Here is a 20,788-nt window from a genome sequence, read left to right on the forward strand (position 1 = left end):
CTTTTCCCCTCCTCACCTGAGGCCTCCCCTCAGGCCGGGCCTGACGCGTCTCCCCCCCCTCATTTTGCCTTACAGAGGACGCCACCGGGCGCTACATCTCCCCCTTCCACGATATCCCCATCTACGCGGATGCCGGCAAGGTAAGAGGATGGATAAAAGGCTGCCTTTGCGAGGAGAAAGGGCCACCAAGCCAGGTTGGCCCGGTTACGGCCTGCTTGGCTTGGGGCCGGTGGGTGCTGGAGCTGTGGGGTGAGTATTGTATCAGTGCTCCTCAGGGAGCGCGGTCCTCCAGGCCTGAAATGCTCCAGGGAGGCTCCCAGTTCCTTACATTGCTTCTCGAGAAGTGAAGCACCCCCCCACCCAGGTCTTGCAAAGGATGGGGGCCCTTTCCTCGCAGTCTCAGCCTCAGGTAGAGTGGCACAGGAGGGAAGACTGGATTATCTCCTTCCCACATTTGTGTCTGAGATACGAGTGGTTGCCCTCAACCTGCCCGTGAGGTCGCGTGAAAGAGTTTTGTGGTAAAAGAAGAGGTTTTCCATGTAGCATCCACTTCTGTGGATGATGCTGTGTGCTCATGCTGCCTGGTATTTCAGGCTTGGGTTTGGACTGCAGTAAGGCTGCTCTGTGCCTGCAGCGTGATCAGCTGCCAAACAGAAGGCGAAGATGTTAAATTCGTGCTGCAGCGGCTCCTGGGGACCTCTTGCCCCGCCGAAAGTGCAGCTGGGGGAAGTGCCGCAGGCAGTGATGCAGGGCTTTTACATCCCTCCAGCAGCCAGCGCCTAGGCAAATTAGGCTGTTCTGAATCACTCTCTGAAGTGCCTCAGTTCTAGGAAACCAAAATGGCTGTGCTTTCAGTTTTCACTGAACGCTCTCTTAGGCGTAGCTCGGGCTCTCTCTGCGTTCTTTACCTTTGGAGCTTGTCTTGTAGCTTGGGCTGCTCACTGTTCTTTCAATGAGTACTAAAAAGCTGCCCAGCTTGAGAAGCGTAGTAGATGAACTGTTCTAATGGGCGTGATAAAAAGAGGTGTAATTTGGAGGTAAAGCGTAATTACAGGAAAGGAAAATAGCATGTAGAACTGGGAGATGAACTTCTTAAAAGTATCTGATTGAGCTTTGAGGTGCAAATGTTGTCAGAACACGCTCTGGGAAGCCTGATGTGGCTTTTCCTGCTCAGAAGGGAACAGACAGATTGTAATCATCGAGGACAGCGGCAAAGTGGTTTCTGTGGCCGACTGGGAAAGCAGTTTTCAAAAGCAGGTGTCCAAAAGGTGACTCAAACAAGGAAAATCCAGGTGATATTCAGCTTTGCAGATGCTTGCAGAACGAGGGAGGAAAGAGCAGGGGAGTGAGTATAGGGGTGAGGCGGACTGGTAATGATTAACAGGGGAAACTGGACTACTGGTGTGCCTTCAGGCACATAGTGCTGCTTGCCAGAATCCCTGTGCCAAGTCATTAGGAGAAGCAAGTATCACTGAAGGTCACAGTTCCCGAAGTTACACAATAGTGCTGATCACATTAGACCTCTTTCTGTTGCTGGAGTGCCTTTCCACAGAGATTTTACTCATTACTTAGCGGGTTCATTACCAGCTACGGCAGGGAGCCCGACTTAGAGCAAAAGGTTGTCTTGCCTCTGTCTGGGCTCCTTGATCTTTATCCTTAGACTTCTAAGACACTGAGAGGATTGCAGGCTGTTTTTTTCAGTCTAGGGCTGGGATGTGCTGACCTTATCTGTACCTGTGTGTCTTGGCCTTGTGAAGGAATGACCTTGGGCTACTCACTGGGTGTTGTAGACCAAGGCAGATCTGTCAGTTGGACTCTGGGGAAGCTGCCACCCTAAACAAAGATGCACCCCCAAGTTGTCTTTCCTTGCCTGCAAAGCTGTAAGCACCATACCTAGCTGGTTCCAGTTGCCTCGTTCCTTTCCTCAAGTTACTTAGAAATAAAAATAGTATAAACCTTTATACTTTTAAATTGAAAATGAGCAGTGGGCCCCTGCAATTAAGGGTTTGTAATAAACTTCTATTAGGGAAGGGTGTGGGCAAAGTCAATGGTGTAACCATGCTCATTGCACAATAGCAATCTAATTATGGCGCAATACAGGTGCGAGGGATTTGGCAGTGCTAATACTGCTTAACCTGGGGATTAGAAACATTATCGATGCTAGGGAACAAGGTTTGACTTTTTTGTTAAAAGCCATAATCTCTTCAAACAGAAAATGTTAGAGTTCAAGAATGGAAAAGCTCATTTTCTTGAAGAGGAAGCTCTGGCACCGAAGTCTCAAGAGCTGTCTCAGCCCAGCTGGAGTCAACAGGAGATGTTTTCAAGTGTCATCTGTACACTAGATACTGCAAGATGTGGTTCTACCTTCCTCCCCCACATGTTTATCCTTGCACCATGCCACTACCAAGTGCTGCTTTTATAGGAGTGTTGGCTTGGAGAGGGGGAGCTGGGGCATCTTTCCCTGCTTCAAGACAGACTGCAATATTTAAGAGTGATGTTCTCAGTTGCTCAAGATAGTACGTAGATACCCAGGTTATTAAATAGATGGCTTAGTCCTGTCATCCTTGTCTCTTCTAAATTGCCTGGTTGGCTCTTGCTGTAGCGTTAAGTGCTTTGTATTTAATAAGGATGCCTAAAGCCTCATTTTGTTACATCCAGGGTAGTTTGTATGCAACCATCTTCAATTCGTTCAAACCTACTGTTCTGTACCCTCGGTACATGATGGAGGTGTTTGTAGGTGGCAACTGATGGAGAAGGGTGTGGAATCTCAATCTAGGTTTTCTGGTGTCTTTTTCATGGGATTCAGCTTTGTATGATGACATGTGACTGGCAGGACTACAGGACTTCTATCAGCTGTATCAAAACTGGCACTGTAAAAAGGAAAAAAGCTACATTTTTCATGAGAACTGGCTGGGTTTCATACTTACTTATACGTGTTCCCTAGTTTAAAGTGTGGCCTTGAGAATCCCTCTCATTCACTGATATTTTGCTTTCTCCAGAATGTCTTCAACATGGTGGTGGAAGTACCTCGATGGACAAACGCGAAGATGGAGGTAACTATATTACATCTTGAGAATCCTTCTCATTGACTGATATTTAGTGTGGCCTTGAGACTCCCTCTCATTCACTGATATTTTGCTTTTTCCAGAATGTCTTCAACATGGTGGTGGAAGTACCTCGATGGACAAACGCGAAGATGGAGGTAACTATATTACAGTTCCTAGCAGAAGCGTTTGTCTATTAGTCTTTGGCTTTGGTGTTTCTCTGCTTCTTACCTCCACATCCTGAGAGTTCCTAGCAGAAGCGTTTGAGCTGACTAGTCTATTAGTCTTTGGCTTTGCTGTTTCTCTGCTTCTTACCTCCACATCCTGAATCAGACCCATCTAACATTGGTGGCCCCATAACTAGCAAGAAAATAGTTTAGCCCCAGTAAATAAGGCCTTTCAAAACCCGCCATATTACAGGCACCACGTCAAGGGAGGTCTCTAGATGTAATTCTAACTTCTCACGTAAATGCTTGCTTAACACTAGAGGTCTAGCATGGAGGCTGAGACTGGCAGAAGCTGGAAAAACTTCTCATTCTTCTGTGGCTTCTGATGATGGCATCTTATGGCTCTCAGCCCCGTGTGCTTCTGACGTTTGTAGCTCTGCTGAAAGCTGTATCCCAGGAGATGGCAACGCAACAGGAAATGAGGTTGTCCAATATCTACTGTTGGCTTGATGGGTTAGCTCCTGATCTCTTGGCTTGTCAGTTAGCAGTCAGCTTCATTAAAAAAAAAAATAAAAATAGTAATTGCTTGGGATTTCTTCGAGTGCAATGCGGAGAGATTTGTGTAACTTGTCTTTCAGATTGCAACAAAGGATCCCTTAAACCCAATTAAGCAAGACGTTAAGAAAGGAAAACTGCGCTACGTAGCGAACGTGTTTCCCCATAAAGGTTATATCTGGAATTACGGTGCTATCCCACAGGTACTGTAACTTGTTTCGGTGGCTCATCCTTTCTGGGAGGGAGGAGGGAGGATGCCTGTGTGTGTTTTTGACCACCACCAAATTAATGAGCGAGGTCAGCCAAGAGTCTGATCTGGAACGGAGCGTTTGCTGCTGCATGTGTAATCTTGCTAATGAAGAGAACCTGTCAAGAAAGCAGGAGTGCTTTTAAGTAGAAATCTCAAGAAATAGTCTTGTAGCTAACACTGTAAAGAAGCTGCTGGAAAATTTGAGGATGTTAGTGAGGTACCTTCTGTGTCACTCCTCTCCTTGGCCACTCAGCAGTGGGACAGTAGCTGGCAGGTTCTTGCCTTTTGGATAAGGAAGCTGACACCACACAAGGAAGATGAGGGTTCATAGTGGGCACCTGGCAATGCAATGCCCTCAGCTCCTGCCTGGTGAAGCATAAAGAGCTAAACCTGTACAGGATCTCAGCGTATCGCCCCTAGGCTGAATCTTTACAGAAGATGTTTGTTGCATTGAATTAGCTGATTGTCCACTTCCAAAATCTAAAATAATGAAGATCTGAAGACTGTATCTTTCCTGTTTCTTGCCCTCTGATTGTTCAGGGTCTAAACCACACAGCTAGACTGATGGATTGACCTGTTGGATGGTAGTAGATGACCTGTTCTCAGTGTTGGGTCTGAGAAGGTACTCAGGAGTCCAGAGGCTGCCTGAGGCAGATGTTCAGAGCTGCACTGACATGTTTTCTCTGACACAACTGGCAAGGGGGCACCAACAGATGGTGACACCTGGACACATGCTCTTAACTGGTTGGTGACCGCTAGATAAAGAGGAATTTTGAGCAAGGCTGTTTGCCTCTGTTCTCTAAGGTTCGAGTTGCCTTTAGAAAAACAAATCATCAATGACAGTTTATGGGGAAAGACACTGAATTTTCAAATTGTAGTCTTGATAGCAGTGCGTGTCCAGTGTCTTCTCCAAATGTCTTCTGTTTCTGGATGGTGCTTTAACACCAGAAAGCGTGTTTAGGTACGTTCCTGAGGATAACAAGTGGGCAGCCTGTGTCCTGAGCAAAACTATGTGGATTTCAAGTGGAATCCAAATGAAAGATGCTCCCATCTCTAATGGGACACAGTGGGGTGGTCTAGGTGATATATCCCAAGGATGATGAGGGCCAGTCGAAGACAATATACTGGGGAACAACAGGGACATTTGCACCTCTAGAAACTATTCCTATATAAAGAGAGAATGGAGGAATCTGGGATGCTTTTGTCAGAAACAGAATGGGTGGAGGCAAGGCCTCAAACTCATTTAGTGTTGCTGCAGAGTGAGAATAGATAGCGACTGAAATGTTTTCCCTCTCTGTTGTGGAGAGGAAACAGAATGGATGAAGGCAAGGCCTCAAACGCGTTAAATGTTGCAGAGTGAGAATAGATAGCAACTGAAATGTTTTCCCTCTCTGTTGTGGAGAGGACAAGTAATGGCCTTAACCTGATAATCTTCTCCTCCACTTCATACACCAGGAAAAACCTTTCCTGTGGCCAGAATGGCAAAGCACCAGGATGGATGGCCTGGGAATGATTCAGCTGGACCTGGCCTTGCTTTGGGTGGAGGGATGAGCTGAGCATCTCACGGTCTTTTCCAACCCCTTTTGTGATTTAAAGTTTTACAGGATAAAACACTATGGCTTGTGAAAGAATAGAAAAAAGAGAGAGTATAAAACTTCTAGGTCCTGCATGGAGAGTTTCTCCTTGAATTCTTGATGCATGTGCATCTCCTCTCAAGCTATGTAGGCTTCCAGAGCTACTTGGGAGTTTCTCTGACTGCTGGAAAGGGATGTTCTCCTGTATTAGTCTGTCATGGTTTCTTGATTTAAGGTGAGTTTTGAAGTTGAGTTGTTTTCTACTGGGATGGATTAGGGAGCTGGTTTCTTTGTACCAAATTACAGCTTTTGGAGCCTTCACCTAGTGGTGTGTTAGTGAACTGAAGAAACGTACGTGTCAAGGGTAAGGGACTGAGCTTAAAAATCTTTTGTAGAGAAGTGTGATAGCAATTGTGAAGAGTCCTTTAGCATCCCCCAGGTTTCAGTACATCTTCCTGAATGCCCTGGAATTACACTAGTCATGTCCTGGCATGCAGAGATTTGGGAAGAGCGTTTCTTCTTTTTATATCTGAGCAACCTTAGAGGTAGGTGCTCCTTATGATGCAAGTGAGCATGGTGTTCCTTTTCCTCCTGATCAGAAGTCCGTGTTTTAAGCAGCTATTATTTTTGGAGGCATTGCTCAAATGCCTTATGGACTCCTGTCTTCCAACTTATCCTCATCACTTCAGGTGACAGGCGTTAGCATACTGGGTAGCATAGGGTATGGGACTTGGCGTTCTTGTCACTGCTGTAGTGTAACAGCCTGTCTTTAATTGTTTAATTAAAAGGAAACAATACACCCTGTCTGTCTTCCATCTCTTTTAGACTGCTATCTGGAGTTCAGGAAACTTCTGTTAAGAGATGAATAGGGAGAGGAACAGGCAGGCAGCCAAGTCAATGAGTGTTCTTTATAGATGTGAACTTCACCTTTATGCAGCTGTGGAACGGAGGAGGAAGTCTGGAATGTTGTTGAAACAAGGTTTGTCAGTGGGAGGGAGCAGTTTACCCTTGCCAAGATAAGACCTTTTAACTTGGATTCAAGCTGCATTTGCAGGCACTCTGAAGTAGCCCAACCACTAGACCTGAAAGCAAGGTGAAGTGGGCCATCATCTGTATCTTCAAGGCAATTGCATGCCTGAAATAAACCTGCTTTTTGTTGCCACTTGAAACCTGAGAGTTCTAAATTCCTACGTGTGGGGTTTTTTTGCAGACTTGGGAAGATCCAGCTCACAAAGATGAAAACACTGGCTGCTGTGGAGATAACGATCCGATTGACGTGTGTGAAATTGGAAGCAAGGTAACACATTCTAAAGGGTAACTGTCTTTTGAAACACGTAATTAATCTCTCTGAAGTCAATTAGCCAGAGACATTATTCAGTTCCTACGTCCTCTGCCTTAAGAATGTAATGTTTCCCTCCACTGCCCCTGGAGATTGTTGATGAGATCTTACAGTGAGCCTTGTGAACCAGGGCTCATCAACTGCTGATAAGTGACAGCTAATTTCGTGGTACCTGACTGCTTGCTGAACTCTCCCAGCTTGCACCATCTCCTGTTGTGCCTTCCTTGGCTGCATCACTCCAGACAACAAGGTCTTTGTCCTTGCAGGTCTGCTCTCGAGGAGAAATCATCAAGGTGAAGGTGCTGGGCACGCTGGCTCTGATTGATGAGGGGGAGACAGACTGGAAGATAATTGCTATCAATGTTGAAGACCCTGAAGCAGGCAACTTTAATGGTAGGTAACAGGAGGGAGGAGCAAGCTTAGTACTTCCCTTTCTCCATTCAGAGCCTGCAGGAGACTTTCAAGTCAGGACATGGGCTTGTTCCATCTGTGCCAACGGTACTCATCAGATGTGATACTGGAAGGACAGCAGAATAGGATGTTATCAATCCTATAGCAAAACATTTTAGTGCTATTTATCCCAAATTCAGTCCTCTGCACAGCCTCGCATCTCAAAGAAAGAGGGTGGCTGCACAGCCTGTCCACGGAGTGGGAGGAAAGGGGGTTGTCCAGTAAGTGTCTAATCAAAGCTGTTTAAATGTGTGCGTGCTCCTGGGAAGGATCAGGACATACTGTGAAGTTGAAACACTGACTTCCCTCTGCAGTTACTGTAACCTGTCTGTGGTGTTGCTGGGGCTACCTGAGGAGGGGCAGCTCAGAAGAGCAGGGTTAGTAGCTCAGGAACTTTTGTTACTAGATCTAGCTAACAAACCTTTTCTCCACGGCTAGATATCAACGATGTCCGAAGGCTGAAACCTGGATACCTGGAAGCTACAGTGGACTGGTTCAGAAGATACAAAGTACCTGATGGAAAGCCAGAAAACCAGTTTGCTTTTAATGGTGAATTTAAAGACAAGGTAGCGCCGCCTTTCTTCATTATTGTGAGCGTGCCTTTGCATGCTGTCCAAACCCTGAGCTTGAGGTGCATGAGGACACAAATGAGCAATTGCTGAGAAGAACAGGTTTCTATGGGGCTGCTGATAGCTGCCTTCATTCTTCCTGCTGTTTTTCCAGCATACTATTCCACGTGTTTCCAGCCTGGCGTTTGCAGGGGTACTAGGAGAAAAAGCGTAGGGTTATCAATCACCCAGCTGCTGTTGGATACTATCAGTTTTCCTTCTAGATGATGTTCTTGTGGGATCCCCTCAGGGCTGGGAGCCTCCGTGTCAGAACAAGGGTGGAAAACACCAGGTTTATTCATTCCCACTCTGGAGCGAAGGGTGCTTGGCATCACCCTTTGCCTCCCTTGCTCACTGGCTTTGTTCCACTGCAGCCTGCTGCAAGTTGACTGCTTGCAAGTTAAAATGCTTCTTCCTTCAGGCATAAAGTGTTCCCTCACGCCCTTATTCCTCTGCCCCTTCTCTGGGTTGGGTCAGAAAACCTACTGTTTTTGAAAGGGTGAAATCCTGCTTCTGCACCCTCCCTCCTGGCAGTCCTGGGGTGCATGAGTAGGTTAGTGAGGTGACTCAACTCCCAGAGCTCCAGAGTTGGTGCAGAGAAGGAAAGGGTAAGGGGAGCTAAAATGGAAGTAATGTGGGAGTGGACTTGTCCCCTTTGGCTGTAGCACAGCACTAGGTTGGGTGGGTTGGGACATCTGAAATCAAGGCCAAGGCGGAAAATAGGGACAAAGAACCCAGCACGTGTTCCTGCAGTGTTTTATTTGGCTCCATGTGGTATCACACCAGGATATTTATTGCTGGTGTTCATGCTAACAAAGAATTGTGTGTGCTTCCTTCTTCATCTGACGGGTTAATGCTTGAGCATATACTACCTTTTTTTAAGGGAAAAAAACCAAACCCTGTGATATGCTTGGAAGCAGATTCATTTTTAAACAGTTGCAAAACTAGATTAGGTGCATGTCTCTTCCTGTTGCTCTGCACAGCAGTTTGCCTGGGGTGGAAGAGAGCTCACAGATAGGTTGGTATCAATTAGCTGCCAAAGACAAACTGAGTGGGAGGAGCAGCAGAGTGGAGGTGCTTTTATAATATAGCACTGGCCCGAGACTAGAATATCTGCCTTCAGTTTCTTTTGGCTTCAAGCTCGGTGGCCTTGGCGTATCCTCCCATCTTGAAAGTAAAACAATTGCTATTATAAAATCCCCATTGTTCAGCCGTTGTGTGCTGTGAACTTGCTGCTGTTCCTGAAAGGTCCAGTAATGGAAGAGGTCTCTTTGGGTCCTGTGCAGAGTGAAAAACTATCTAAAAATCAGCCTATAAATACTGGTCTCTTGTTCCACGTAACAGGTAGTCTGGAGAAAATGGCCTAGTGCTTACACATAATGTGATTATTTATTTTTTGTCTTCAACTGCAGGATTTTGCGGTGAATGTCATCAAAAACACTCATGAACACTGGAAAGCTTTAATAGCAAAGAAGACTGACGGTGGGGAGATCAACTGGTAGGTTAATGCTTGTGGTACTGTGTGTGTTCGTTTCCCCTAAACAAATAACCCTGAAACTTCTCTTTCCTGAGCGATGCCATGCTTTCTGTTAGCCACTGGCTGTCTCTGCAGGCCTTCCCTTTCCCCTTGGCAGCTGTAACAATGATTCTTAATATTCCATTATTTAATACTCTAGAGGGGGAGAGACTTGGCTTTCGCTTGCTCACGAGTGACCTTTCTCTTCTAGCACAAACCTGACGGTGTCCGACAGCCCTTTCTGCTGTAGCCAAGAGTGTGCAAAAGCTACTGTGGATGCAGTAAGTACAAATCTGAGTGTCCTACCCCCAACGTCAGCGTTGGGGAAAACTATATGATTTGTGTAAACTGTCGTCGCTGTGTGAATAGCACATGGTATGCTCAGAAAAAATATTTTGGATGCCTGAACACAGCACCTGTTTCTGATTAACAGGGTGAATGTGGAGCAAGCCAGCCGTTCTTCCAGAGGCTTCTCCTTGCCCTTAGTCCTCTGGGAGATGGAATCCAAAACAAAGTTTGTGTGAAGGGCTAAACTTCTGAACCATAGCTTGGCTGTCAGCTGTTCAGAGAGTGTTTAAATATTTGGCCTTCCAAGAGCTTCACGGCCCAGGTCATCCTTTGAGAAGAGAAAGCCTAATTTCTGAGAGCGTTGCAGTCAGGGACCTTGCATCCTTTGCAATGAAGAGCTTGAAGTTCCCAGTGTAGTAGCCCTACAGTTTCTGGACATAACTGCATCTTCCTAGGCTTGTGAAGTAGTGCTGTTGGCAAATTGAAAGGGGTTAGAGGAGTGGGACAGAAAAATCAAAAGACAAACGTTGCCTCAGAGCATGGAAATGTGACTGGAAACCAGAGTCTCTCCATAGCCTTCTGTCATCGTCTTGGTTTTAGAACCACAGAATGGTTAGAGTTGGAAGGGACCTTAAAGATCATTGAGTTCCACCCCCCTGCCCTGGGCAGGGACACCTCTCACCAGACCAGGTTGCTCCAAGCCCCATCCAGCCTGGCCTTGAACCCCTCCAGGGATGGGGCAGCCACAGCTTCTCTGGGCAACCTGGGCCAGTGTCTCATCACCCTCACAGGAAAGAATTTCTTTCTGGTATCTAATCTAAATCTTCCCTCTTTCAGTTTAAAACCATTCCCCCTCATCCTGTCACTCCACTCCCTGATCAAGAGTCCCTCCCCATCTCTCCTGTAGCTCCCTTCAGGTACTGGAAGGGGCTCTAAGGTCTCCCGGAGCCTTCTCTTCTCCAACCCCAACCCTCTCAGCCTGTCTTCATAGCCGAGGTGCTCCAGCCCTCTGATCATCTCTGTTGCCCGCTGCTGGGGCCTCTCCAACAGGGCCATCTCCCTCCTATGCGGAGGACTCCAGAGCTGGACACAGTGCTCCAGGTGGGGTCTCACCAGAGCAGAGAGTTTTAAAAGTGCTTGTATGCTCTGGTGGTATCCAAATTACTTTATAAGTCAGTTTTAAAAGTGCTTGTATCCTCTGGTGGTATCCAAATTACTTTATAAGTCAATGAAAGTGTAACCCCTGGGGAGGATGTGTCACCAGTTAGGGATCCTTGTCTGCCTTTTGTTGCTGGACATCGCGTAAAAGCTCTTCAGAGAAGTTTTTCATGAGTCCTTTTTACTTCCTTTCCTCTCTTCCACTGTGGATTTAAAAAAAAAAAAAGCAGGCTGCCTGCAACTGTGTAGACAGTGGAGCAGCCACTGCGTGTGGTGAGGAGCAGGTGGCACTGCAGGCTCTGCTCAGAGCAGAGCACCCCTGGCACGTAGGACATCTATGGAACGAGGAGGCTGTGGCAATGACAGGAACGTGAGCTTGTTTATTCCCTCACAGCTGGCTCATACAGACCAGCTTACGCTGCTTAATATTAAACTGACCACGGTACAGACTTGGGGACAGCTCTAGGTGACATCTAGCGAGCTTGGGGCATGAGGTCCACCTCCCTCAGCAGCTGCTCTCTGCTAACACCTTTCTTCTTTCAGGCACCGCCGAGTAAAGCTGCCAACCCCATCCCGCCCGAAGGTGAGTCCTCACAACCCATGTCCTTCCTGGAAGCAATTACCATTAGGAAAATGAGGGTCTTAACCGATAGCTGGGTACGGCCCTAGTGGGAGGAGAAATGAAGGGCCCTGTTGGACCCAGCCTGTGTCCGGGAGGCTGTTTAATTCCTAAATAACTTCTCTTGTTGACTTACTTCCTTGTTTGGGTACGAGGCAGGTAAAAGAATGGTAAGTAGGAGACCCGAGGTGCCACAGTTTGTCCCCAAAAGAGATTTGGTTTATAGGAGGTCGTGAAAGAGCAGCTCTGCAGAGGCCTGGAGCGCCGTGATGGCAGGAGAGTGGTTTTAGTTTCTCCAAAAAAGGGGGTTCATCAGTATCCTCAGTGCGGGCGAGCCAAGGGAGGGAATTACTCCCTACCTGTACAGAGCAGATGCAGGAATTGGTCAGTTGAACCTTCTGATCGGAGATGTGTTGCTGGACAAGTGTCCTCTGCGAGCTGGTCACGAGCCTCTGGATGCCTGAGGGACACTCAATGGCCACGGGGTGAATCCTCGCTGGGCTGGAACCCTTTCCTTCGGCGTGAGGTGGCCACGGGTGCCTCACACGTGATGCCTGGGCGTTGCTGTAGCAGGGACAAGACCCGAGGGCAAGCGGGGAGTGTGGAGAACCCCCAGCAGTGTGGCCAGGCTCTTCCTCCCACCCTCTTCACGGGTGGTAAAGAAATAGCCCCCTCTCCCATGCGGATGGGGAGAGTTTGGGGCAAAAATGACTTCGCCGCCCAGAGGAAAGCTGAGCTGTGCTGTCCTCACCTAAACCCAGGCGTGTAGGCTGAGAGAGGGGGTGACTTCTGCCAGAAAGCAAAAAACAGGTCAACAGGGCTGTGGGAGAACCTGTTGGGTGCGTGGTGACCTCGGTGAGAGGAGCCGGAGGAACCCTGCGGGTGACACCCGGGCAGTGACAATTAATAAGCGGGTGGCTACCAGAGGACTAACCCCCTCAATTGTTGTTGGTTTTTTTTTTCCTCTACTCTGCACAGTTGACAAGTGGTTCTACTACCAGAAGAACTAAGGCCTGAAGATGGGTGGGGAGGCGGCCGTGTCCTTCCCACCAAGGAGCCGCCACACGCAGGAAAAACGGCAAGAGGACCTGGCCTCCAACTTTCCCCATTAGAATTACCTGTCTAGCAGTGATGTGTCCGCTCCGTCGGGGTCCTGTGGAGGCTAAAAGACGTAATTTATAAAACCCCCCGCGCCCCGCTTGTGCGTGGCCGTAGGCTGTGCTCTGTAAATGGCCGCAGGAGATGGTACGTGTATGGATGCTAGAAATAAATAAATAAATCGGAAAAACCTACCGAAACCCAGCGCTGCGGGGGCTCCCTCCTTTCCTGAGGGGTGAAGAGCGGCCCTTGGAGGGGTTTGTGCTTGTGGAAGGGGGTGGATGTAGCGGGTGAGGAAGGGCGCTGTCGCCATTCGCCACCCGGCGGGGGCTGGTCTCGACCCCGCGGCCTCGGGGAGCGGGGCGGTGACGTGAGGAAGCCAGCGCGGCGGGGCGGAAGTGGGCGGGGCGTCCTGAGGGGGGGAAGAGGGTGACGTATTTCCGGCGGGGAGCTGGCGGCGGCCGAGGAGGGGAGTCGGTGTGGCGGCGGCCCGGGGACGGCCGGGGGTGAGCGGCGGGGGGCGGCCGGACACCGCGGGGGGAAGGCGGGGAGTGACGAACCGAGCGGCGGGGACCGGGCCGGGCGCGGGGAGGCGGCGGGGAAGGGTTGTGTGGGGTGACACGCAGGCAGAGCGGGGGCGGGGCGGGGGCTAGGCCTCACCGCCCGCCCTTGAGGCCGCCGGGGCCCGGCCTCCCCTCACGGTGGAGCGGGGCCTGCTCCGACGACCAGGGTGGGCAGGGGGACGGGTTGCCAGCCCAGCGCCTTTAACCCCGCTGGGTTTTGTCCCCCCCCGCAGGCGAGTGAAATCCTCAGCGATGTCTTTCATCTTCGAATGGATCTACAACGGCTTCAGCAGCGTGCTGCAGTTCCTCGGTAATGCCCCCTCGCCTTAGTTCCCTCACCATCCCCGCTCGGGTTGTGGCAGCTGCCCCTCGGGGTCGGTTTGGCTCGTGCCGCTTGCCAAAATCCTCCCAAAGTTGGCAATTAAAGTGTCTCTCTCTTCCGGAGCGTGCGGTGGCTCTGACAAGGATGAAGTTTTGGCCAGAAGGCTGCAAGCCAATAAATGCTTTTTTTTTACAGCGGGGGGGGGGGGAGAAACTTTGAGAGTATTTTGGAGGTGTTCTGCTCCCCCTCGATCTTTCTGTTGCTGTTTAAGAAGCAGGAGAGCAGCTGGGCTGATGCCAAGGGCCCCTTGAGCCCAGCAGCTGTGCTGCCCAGCCAGGGAAAAAACTTCTTCCTCCTCCTCTTTCTCCTCCTCCTGGTATCCAGGCTCACCAGCTCCACCAGAGTTTGCCCTTATTTCTCACTGCTGCAGCTGGCTGGCTTGTTTCTCCTCAAATTATCACTTCCCATGCCAAGCTACCCAGCGTGACCTGCCTGGGGGAGCTGATGACTAACACCCCCAGTGCCATCCGGGTTGGAGGCGGAGGTGGTGGTGGCCAAAACGCTGCCCAGTCTTGGGTGACCTGCACAGCTGGGCTGGCGGCCTCCCTGTGGTACAAGTAGCCCTCTTCTGAGGGATGGGTGGTGGCCAGGCACCTCCTGCCAGAGGCCTGAATTCCAGCAGAGGTCCTTGCTGGAGGACGGGGTGTTCGCTCTGTGTCGAGGGAGGGATGAGAAAAAGTCCTGTTGGAAACCCAAGGGAACCTGCCTATGGTAGATGCACACCTAGAAGTGGAAAAAATAATCAGCTTATCTAAAGAAAGTGGTGGGTTGTTCCATGCTTTGTGCTTTTTCTTCAACAACTGGCTGCTGTCTTTCATGAGTTGGTTCAATTTTCACATTTGAATACCCCTTTGGGGCAACATATGGATCCATAACCCATGGCACATAAGTAAAACTGCAGCACACTCTTCTGGGAGGATGTATCTGAGGAAAGAAAATGTTTTTCTTAGAAATAAAAGCTTAGAAAACGCCTGTTGTAGACGTGACCAGTTCAAGCTGCGTGGTTTTTTTTTCCCCTGCTGTTGTGTGTCCGTGCTGGAGGTACTGGAGAGGGGCAGGTGTTTTCTCCCCACGCCGAGATCAGCTGGAGTTTTTCTTGCTTTTTGGTTTCCTTCCAGGTTTGTACAAGAAATCTGGAAAACTTGTGTTCCTGGGCTTGGATAACGCAGGCAAAACCACTCTGCTGCACATGCTCAAAGACGACAGGCTGGGTCAGCATGTCCCCACGCTACATCCCAGTAAGTCTGCCAGCAACGGGGCCCCACCGTGTGGCTTTTCCTCTCTAATTTTGGGGACACAATGTCAAAAGATGCCTCAGTGATAGTTTGGCATCGAGACAACAGGCTTTTAAGGGTCTTAAAGCTGCTCCTGGCGATGCAGTTGCACGTTGGTTGCCCCAGGTGGTGGGTTTGTGTTTTCCTCTCAGATAGAAAATAGAGAGCCCGAGAGCCGGTGAGCTTAAATTAATATGACCTGCCTGTCTTGGGGAGTCAACAGGTTTCTAATGACAAGTGTCATAATTACCAATTAATATGATCGTGCTAAAGTGGGAAGGTAGGAGAAATGCTTTTCTCCCACTCGTGATTTTGTGAAACGACTCCATTTCAGTGGCTGAATTCTACAGGAAATAATTGCCAATTAATATGATTGTGCTTAAGTGGGAAGGTAGGAGAAATTCTTTTCTCCCGCTCGTGATTTTGTGAAACAACTCCATTTCAGTGGCTGAATTCTACAGGAAATTCAGGGAATCTGTGAATTCTACAGAATATCTTACATGCGGAGCGTGTGTGGTGTCAAACGAGGGCCCCAAGAAATTCAGTCAGTGACAGCTGCTTTATTTTCCTGCAACACAGCCTGTGTTTCTTACTTTTCAGCATCAGAGGAACTGACAATTGCTGGAATGACCTTCACGACTTTTGATCTGGGTGGACATGAACAAGGTAAAAGTGACGTTGCTGAGTGGGAGACACCAAATGAGGTTAATTTTCTGATTTCTGCGATGCCTTAAGAAAAATCTACCAAAAAGTGATGCTGAAAAGCAATAGCCATGAGCGGTACCTGATTAGTTGTGGCCTGAGATTATTTGTGGAGCTGTATGTGGAAATAACCTCCTGGGTACCAGTTGTTTCGGTGGTTCGATGCTTCTGCTTAATTCTGGCAATTTGGGGAAAAAAAAATGCGGCCAGTTCATGCTTTGCTGCCTGAAATATTTTTAGCCGTGGAAGACTTGAACGTACTAATTGCTGGATTTTTATTTTTAGAATTTCTAGAAGTTCTAAGAAAAGTTTTTCTGGCCTTTTTTTTTTTTTTATCACACATGGATATTGGAAGAAAAACACCCTGGCGGAAAAGGCAGCTGTGGTTACTTATGAACACAGAGATCAGGCCCTTCACTGGAGAGTCTTAGCGCTGATTCCAGGAAATCCTAACAGAGGGTGGCTCATTTTTGGGTGTAGTTTTCCTGTCTTTCCAGGTAGTGTTTTCACAGGAGTGGTGTTTGTCACTTCTGTCTTCCAGCTCGCCGGGTCTGGAAGAACTACCTGCCGGCCATCAACGGGATCGTCTTCCTGGTGGACTGCGCAGACCACTCGCGGCTTATGGAATCCAAAGTTGAGCTTAATGTAAACTTTCTTCCTTTTTTTTCCTTCCCCAACACTTCTGAGTAGCTAAACTAGAAAGAATGTTTTTCTTTTGGGGGCTGGCACTTGGCGTACGTCGCATTTTGAGAGTCTTGTGCTTTGGGTTTGTACTTCACTGCACCTTTTACAGCCTCCAAAGTGCACGTTACTTTATGCAGGGACCAGATGAGCATGGATTTATAAGTATAAAGCTCTTCATAAGCTGGAGAAGCCTGGAGTGCTGCTTCCAGCTTTGGAATCCTCAGCACAAGAAGGACATGGACCTTCTTCTGCAGGTCTGGAGGAGGCCACAAAGATGCTCAGAGGGCTGGAGCACCTCTACTGTGAGGACAGGCTGAGAGAGTTGGGGGTGTTCAGCCTGGAGAAGAGAAGGCTCCGGGGAGCCCTTACAACTGCCTTTCAGTATCTGAAGGGGGTACAGGAGAGATGGGGAAGGACCCTTGATCAGGGAGGGGAACCATGGGTCGAGGGGGAACGGTTTTAAACTGAAAGAGGGGAGATTTAGATTAGATAGTAGAAAGAAATTCTTTGCTGTGAGGGTGGTGAGAGCCTGGCCCAGGTTGCCCAGAGAAGCTGTGGCTGCCCCATCCCTGGAGGGGTTCAAGGCCAGGCTGGATGGGGCTTGGAGCAACCTGGTCTGGTGCGAGGTGTCCCTGCCCAGGGCAGGGGTTGGAACTCAATGCTCTTTAAGGTCCCTTGCAACCCAAACTATTCCTTGATTCTATAAGCTGGGGTACCATTACTGCAGGTTGACCATGGGATCTTGAGCAGCCTCTTGAAATTTTTTAATGGCCTGTGGGTTTAGATAGGACCTGCTTCTGAGAAACCTTTCCAGAGAGACTCCTCTTCAGCACTATTGTAGCACCAAAAATTAGTCCTTGTTGGTCACAGAGCTGAAACAAAGGAGTTTTTCTTCAAATTGCCACTGTTTGTTCTGCCTCTCCTTAACCCCTCCGTCTCGCCCGCAGGCCCTAATGACAGATGAAACAATATCCAACGTGCCAATCCTCATCTTGGGTAACAAAATCGACAGACCGGAGGCCATCAGCGAGGAGAAGCTGCGGGAGATCTTCGGGCTCTACGGACAGACCACAGGAAAGGTAGGGAGGCATCCAGCTCTTGGACTGACCACACTCAAGGGAGGGCTCGTGCCTTTCCGTGCAGAGTTCAAGGCTCCGTCTGGAAACTGAGCTGTTAGTTGGGAATTTTATCCAGGATATTGACCAAGCTGAATCTTTAATAATTATTATGTCCTTGGGCAAGTGTTGAAACTCTCAGGATTGTGCAAAACACGGTGCTTCCTCAGTTGGGGAATTGAGTGTTAAGCTGGTGGTTCAATATGTTGTCTGGCTCTTCTGGCTTCATTACTCTGAATTTCCATCCAGTTATGCCTCAAATAATTTTTCTGGTGTTTAAAAGTGTTACAGTTAAGATTGATTGGGGGGAGAGTAGTCAAACCCTGCTGCTCTTGGCCCTCACCTACCTGTGAGGTGATGGTTGCTTTGGGAGTCACAGATACATCAGTGGGTGCCTGGAAAACGCTGTGCTTTAGTGTTTCCATGCCTTTTCCCTGCCCCACGGGTGACTCCGAGGGTCCTGTACCCTGGAGAGGACCCTCCAGAGAGGGGGAACCTCTCCAGGGTGGGGGTGACGCTGAGGGCAGCAGGGCAACAGGTCCAGGGACCACGAAGATTCTCAGAGGAGGTCACGAAGATTCTCAGAGGAGGTTGATGGTTGGACTAGATGATCTTAAAGGTCCCTTCCAACCTGGACAATTCTATGATTCTATGACAGGCTGAGAGAGTTGGGGGTGTTCAGCCTGGAGAAGAGAAGGCTCCAGGGAGACTTTAGAGTAGCATTCCAATATCTGAAGGGAGCTACAGGAGAGATGGGGAGGGACTCTTGATCGGGGGGGGAGTGATAGGACGAGGGGGGATGGTTTTGAAGTGAAAGAGGGGAGATTTAGATTAGATATTAGGAAGATATTATTTGCTGTGAGGATGGTGAGAGCATGGCCCAAGTTGCCCAGAGAAGTTGGATGCCCCATCCCTGGAGGGGTTCAAGGCCAAGCTGGACGGAGCTTTGAGCGACCCGCTCTGTTGGGAGGTGTCCCTGCCCGTGGTGGCTTCCAAGCCTCAACCATTCCATGACCTCACCCTCCCTTTGGATTTTCCTTAGGGAAACGTGCCACTGAAGGACCTGAACGCCCGGCCCATGGAGGTGTTCATGTGCAGCGTGCTGAAGAGGCAAGGCTACGGCGAGGGCTTCCGCTGGCTGTCGCAGTACATCGACTGACGCTGGGACGCACCTCACGGGTTTCATCTCCTCTGGACTCGATCCTGTTCCCGCCTCCCGACGGGACAGTTTTTTTCTCTTGGGATGCGGGGAAGGGGGGGGTTTATTTTTTTTTCCTCCCCCCTCCTCCCTTAACCCCCTCCACCGCCTCCTGGCCTTTTTTGACCAAGAGACTCGGGGTCGGCGGCTGTCCCCGCGGCACAGTGGTGACACAACTCTTTTCCATGTGGTGTGGAGAGGTGGCAGCCCGTCCGTCTGTCCATCCGTCTGTCTGTCCCCTTTCCCCGGAGGGGTGACACGACGGGGGGGGCTGGTGTGACTGGGGGAGGGGGGGCAGTGACACTCTGCACGCCGCGCGGCAACGGCTGAAAAAGAGAGCACGTCTCACCACTGTGGTTAATTGACTTAAAAAAAAAAAGAAGAAAAAGAAGAAAAAAAAATTATATTTTTTAAAGGAAGCGTTAATGTAAGCAGCGTCCCTTCTAACTTTTTAGTTTAACATTCACCTTGTTTAGTCCAGAGTCCGGTTAGGGTTTTTTGGGGTTTATTTTTGTTTTGTTTTTTTTTTCTTTTTTTTTTTTTTTTTAAATATATTTAATGATATTTAGATAATTTCACAAGTTGCTGAACCCCCAGGTATCACGGTGTGCGCAGTCCTCAATAAACGTAGCGTTTGGGCTTAACAGCGGGGTGGCTGTGCTGCGTGACGTCACCCCCACCACGGTGAACTTCTACCAGGGCAAGTGGAGGGTCCTGCTCCTGGGGAGGAATAACCCCCTGCACCAGGACAGGTTGGGGGTTGACCTTCTGGTGAGCAGCTCTGAGGAGAAAGACGTGGGGGTCCTGGTGGACAACAGGATGGCCATGAGCCAGCAATGGGCCCTTGTGGCCAAGAAGGCCAATGGCATCCGGGGGGGCATCAGATATTTAGATAATTTCACAAGTTGCTGAACCCCCAGGTATCACGGTGTGCGCAGTCCTCAATAAACGTAGCGTTTGGGCTTAACAGCGGGGTGGCTGTGCTGCGTGACGTCACCCCCACCACGGTGAACTTCTACCAGGGCAAGTGGAGGGTCCTGCTCCTGGGGAGGAATAACCCCCTGCACCAGGACAGGTTGGGGGTTGACCTTCTGGTGAGCAGCTCTGAGGAGAAAGACGTGGGGGTCCTGGTGGACAACAGGATGGCCATGAGCCAGCAATGGGCCCTTGTGGCCAAGAAGGCCAATGGCATCCGGGGGGGCATCAGGACCAGCAGGTGGAGGGAGGTCATCCTGCCCCTCTGCTCTGCCCTGGGGAGGCCCCATCTGGAGCACTGGGACCAGTTCTGGGCTCCCCAGTTCCAGAAGGACAGGGAACTGCTGGAGAGGGCACAGCAGAGGCTACAGAGGTGATGAGGGGCCTGGAGCATCTCTCTGATGAGAAAGGCTGAGGGATTTGGGTCTTTTTAGTCTGGAGAAGAGAAGGCTGAGGGGGGATCTGATCAACACCTCTAAATACTTCAAGGGTGGGTGTCAGGAGGATGGGGCCAGTCTTTTCTCAGTGGTGCCCAGGGACAGGACAAGAGGGAATGGGCACAAACTTAAGTATAAGAAGTTCCATCTAAACATGAGGAGGAACTTCTTCACTTTGAGGGTGGCAGAGCCCTGGCAGAGGCTGCCCAGGGAGGTGGTGGAGTCTCCTTCTCTGGAGACATTCAAACCCACCTGGACACGTTCCTGTGGGACCTGCTCTGGGTGGACCTACTTTGGCAGGGGGTTGGACTAGATGATCTCCAGAGGTCCCTTCCAACCCCATAGCATTCTGTGATGGTTCCTGCTCCTCTCTGCTCACAGGGATTCGCGGAGGATGGATCTGGTGGGATGGGGGGGGGCCGCCGGTGGGACGGGGACGGGGTGTTCCCCGGCCTCCTCTCCCGAAGGAGCCTCTTGAGAATCCTTAACTGATTTAAACCCGTTTCTTTTAATTTTGGGGGCTGAAGTTCCTCCCCGTTCCCCACCGACATTGGGCTGGGGGCGCCCCCTTGGGCCGCCAGGGGGCGCTGCTGGGAGGGTGGGGGGGACACACGGGGACGCCACGTCGCCGGCCCCGCCCCTCTCCCCGCCTCTCGCCCCGCCCAGCCAATGGGCGGGAGGGGCGGGGCCGCGCTGGCCTCGCGCGCCCCCCGCCTCAGGCCGCCATGGCGGCGGCGGAGGAGCCGTCCTGCTGCGCCCTCAGCCTGGCCGAGCCCCCCGGCTCCCAGCCCC

General features: G+C 50.0%; 2 protein-coding genes across 2 annotated transcripts; both read left to right on the plus strand.

The window, feature by feature from the left end:
- Positions 1-122: 122 nt before the first annotated feature.
- Positions 123-12,870, plus strand: PPA1 (pyrophosphatase (inorganic) 1). The gene is made up of 10 exons (XM_014940326.1): positions 123-140; positions 3,149-3,202; positions 3,850-3,969; positions 6,801-6,887; positions 7,196-7,322; positions 7,818-7,945; positions 9,400-9,485; positions 9,715-9,784; positions 11,493-11,532; positions 12,547-12,870. Exons 2-10 carry the CDS (start codon positions 3,161-3,163, stop codon positions 12,576-12,578), a joined length of 732 nt encoding a protein of 243 aa, XP_014795812.1. The 5' UTR covers positions 123-140; positions 3,149-3,160; the 3' UTR covers positions 12,579-12,870.
- A 226-nt stretch (positions 12,871-13,096) lies between these two features.
- On the plus strand, positions 13,097-19,228 carry SAR1A (secretion associated, Ras related GTPase 1A). The gene is made up of 7 exons (XM_014940332.1): positions 13,097-13,172; positions 13,463-13,539; positions 14,730-14,849; positions 15,486-15,551; positions 16,129-16,232; positions 17,219-17,350; positions 18,429-19,228. The coding sequence occupies exons 2-7, from the start codon at positions 13,482-13,484 to the stop codon at positions 18,543-18,545; spliced, it is 597 nt and encodes a 198-aa protein (XP_014795818.1). The 5' UTR covers positions 13,097-13,172; positions 13,463-13,481; the 3' UTR covers positions 18,546-19,228.
- Positions 19,229-20,788: the final 1,560 nt, after the last annotated feature.

The sequence above is a fragment of the Calidris pugnax genome, unplaced genomic scaffold, assembly GCF_001431845.1.
Source record: "Calidris pugnax isolate Ruff unplaced genomic scaffold, ASM143184v1 scaffold39, whole genome shotgun sequence".
Lineage (NCBI taxonomy): Eukaryota > Metazoa > Chordata > Aves > Charadriiformes > Scolopacidae > Calidris > Calidris pugnax.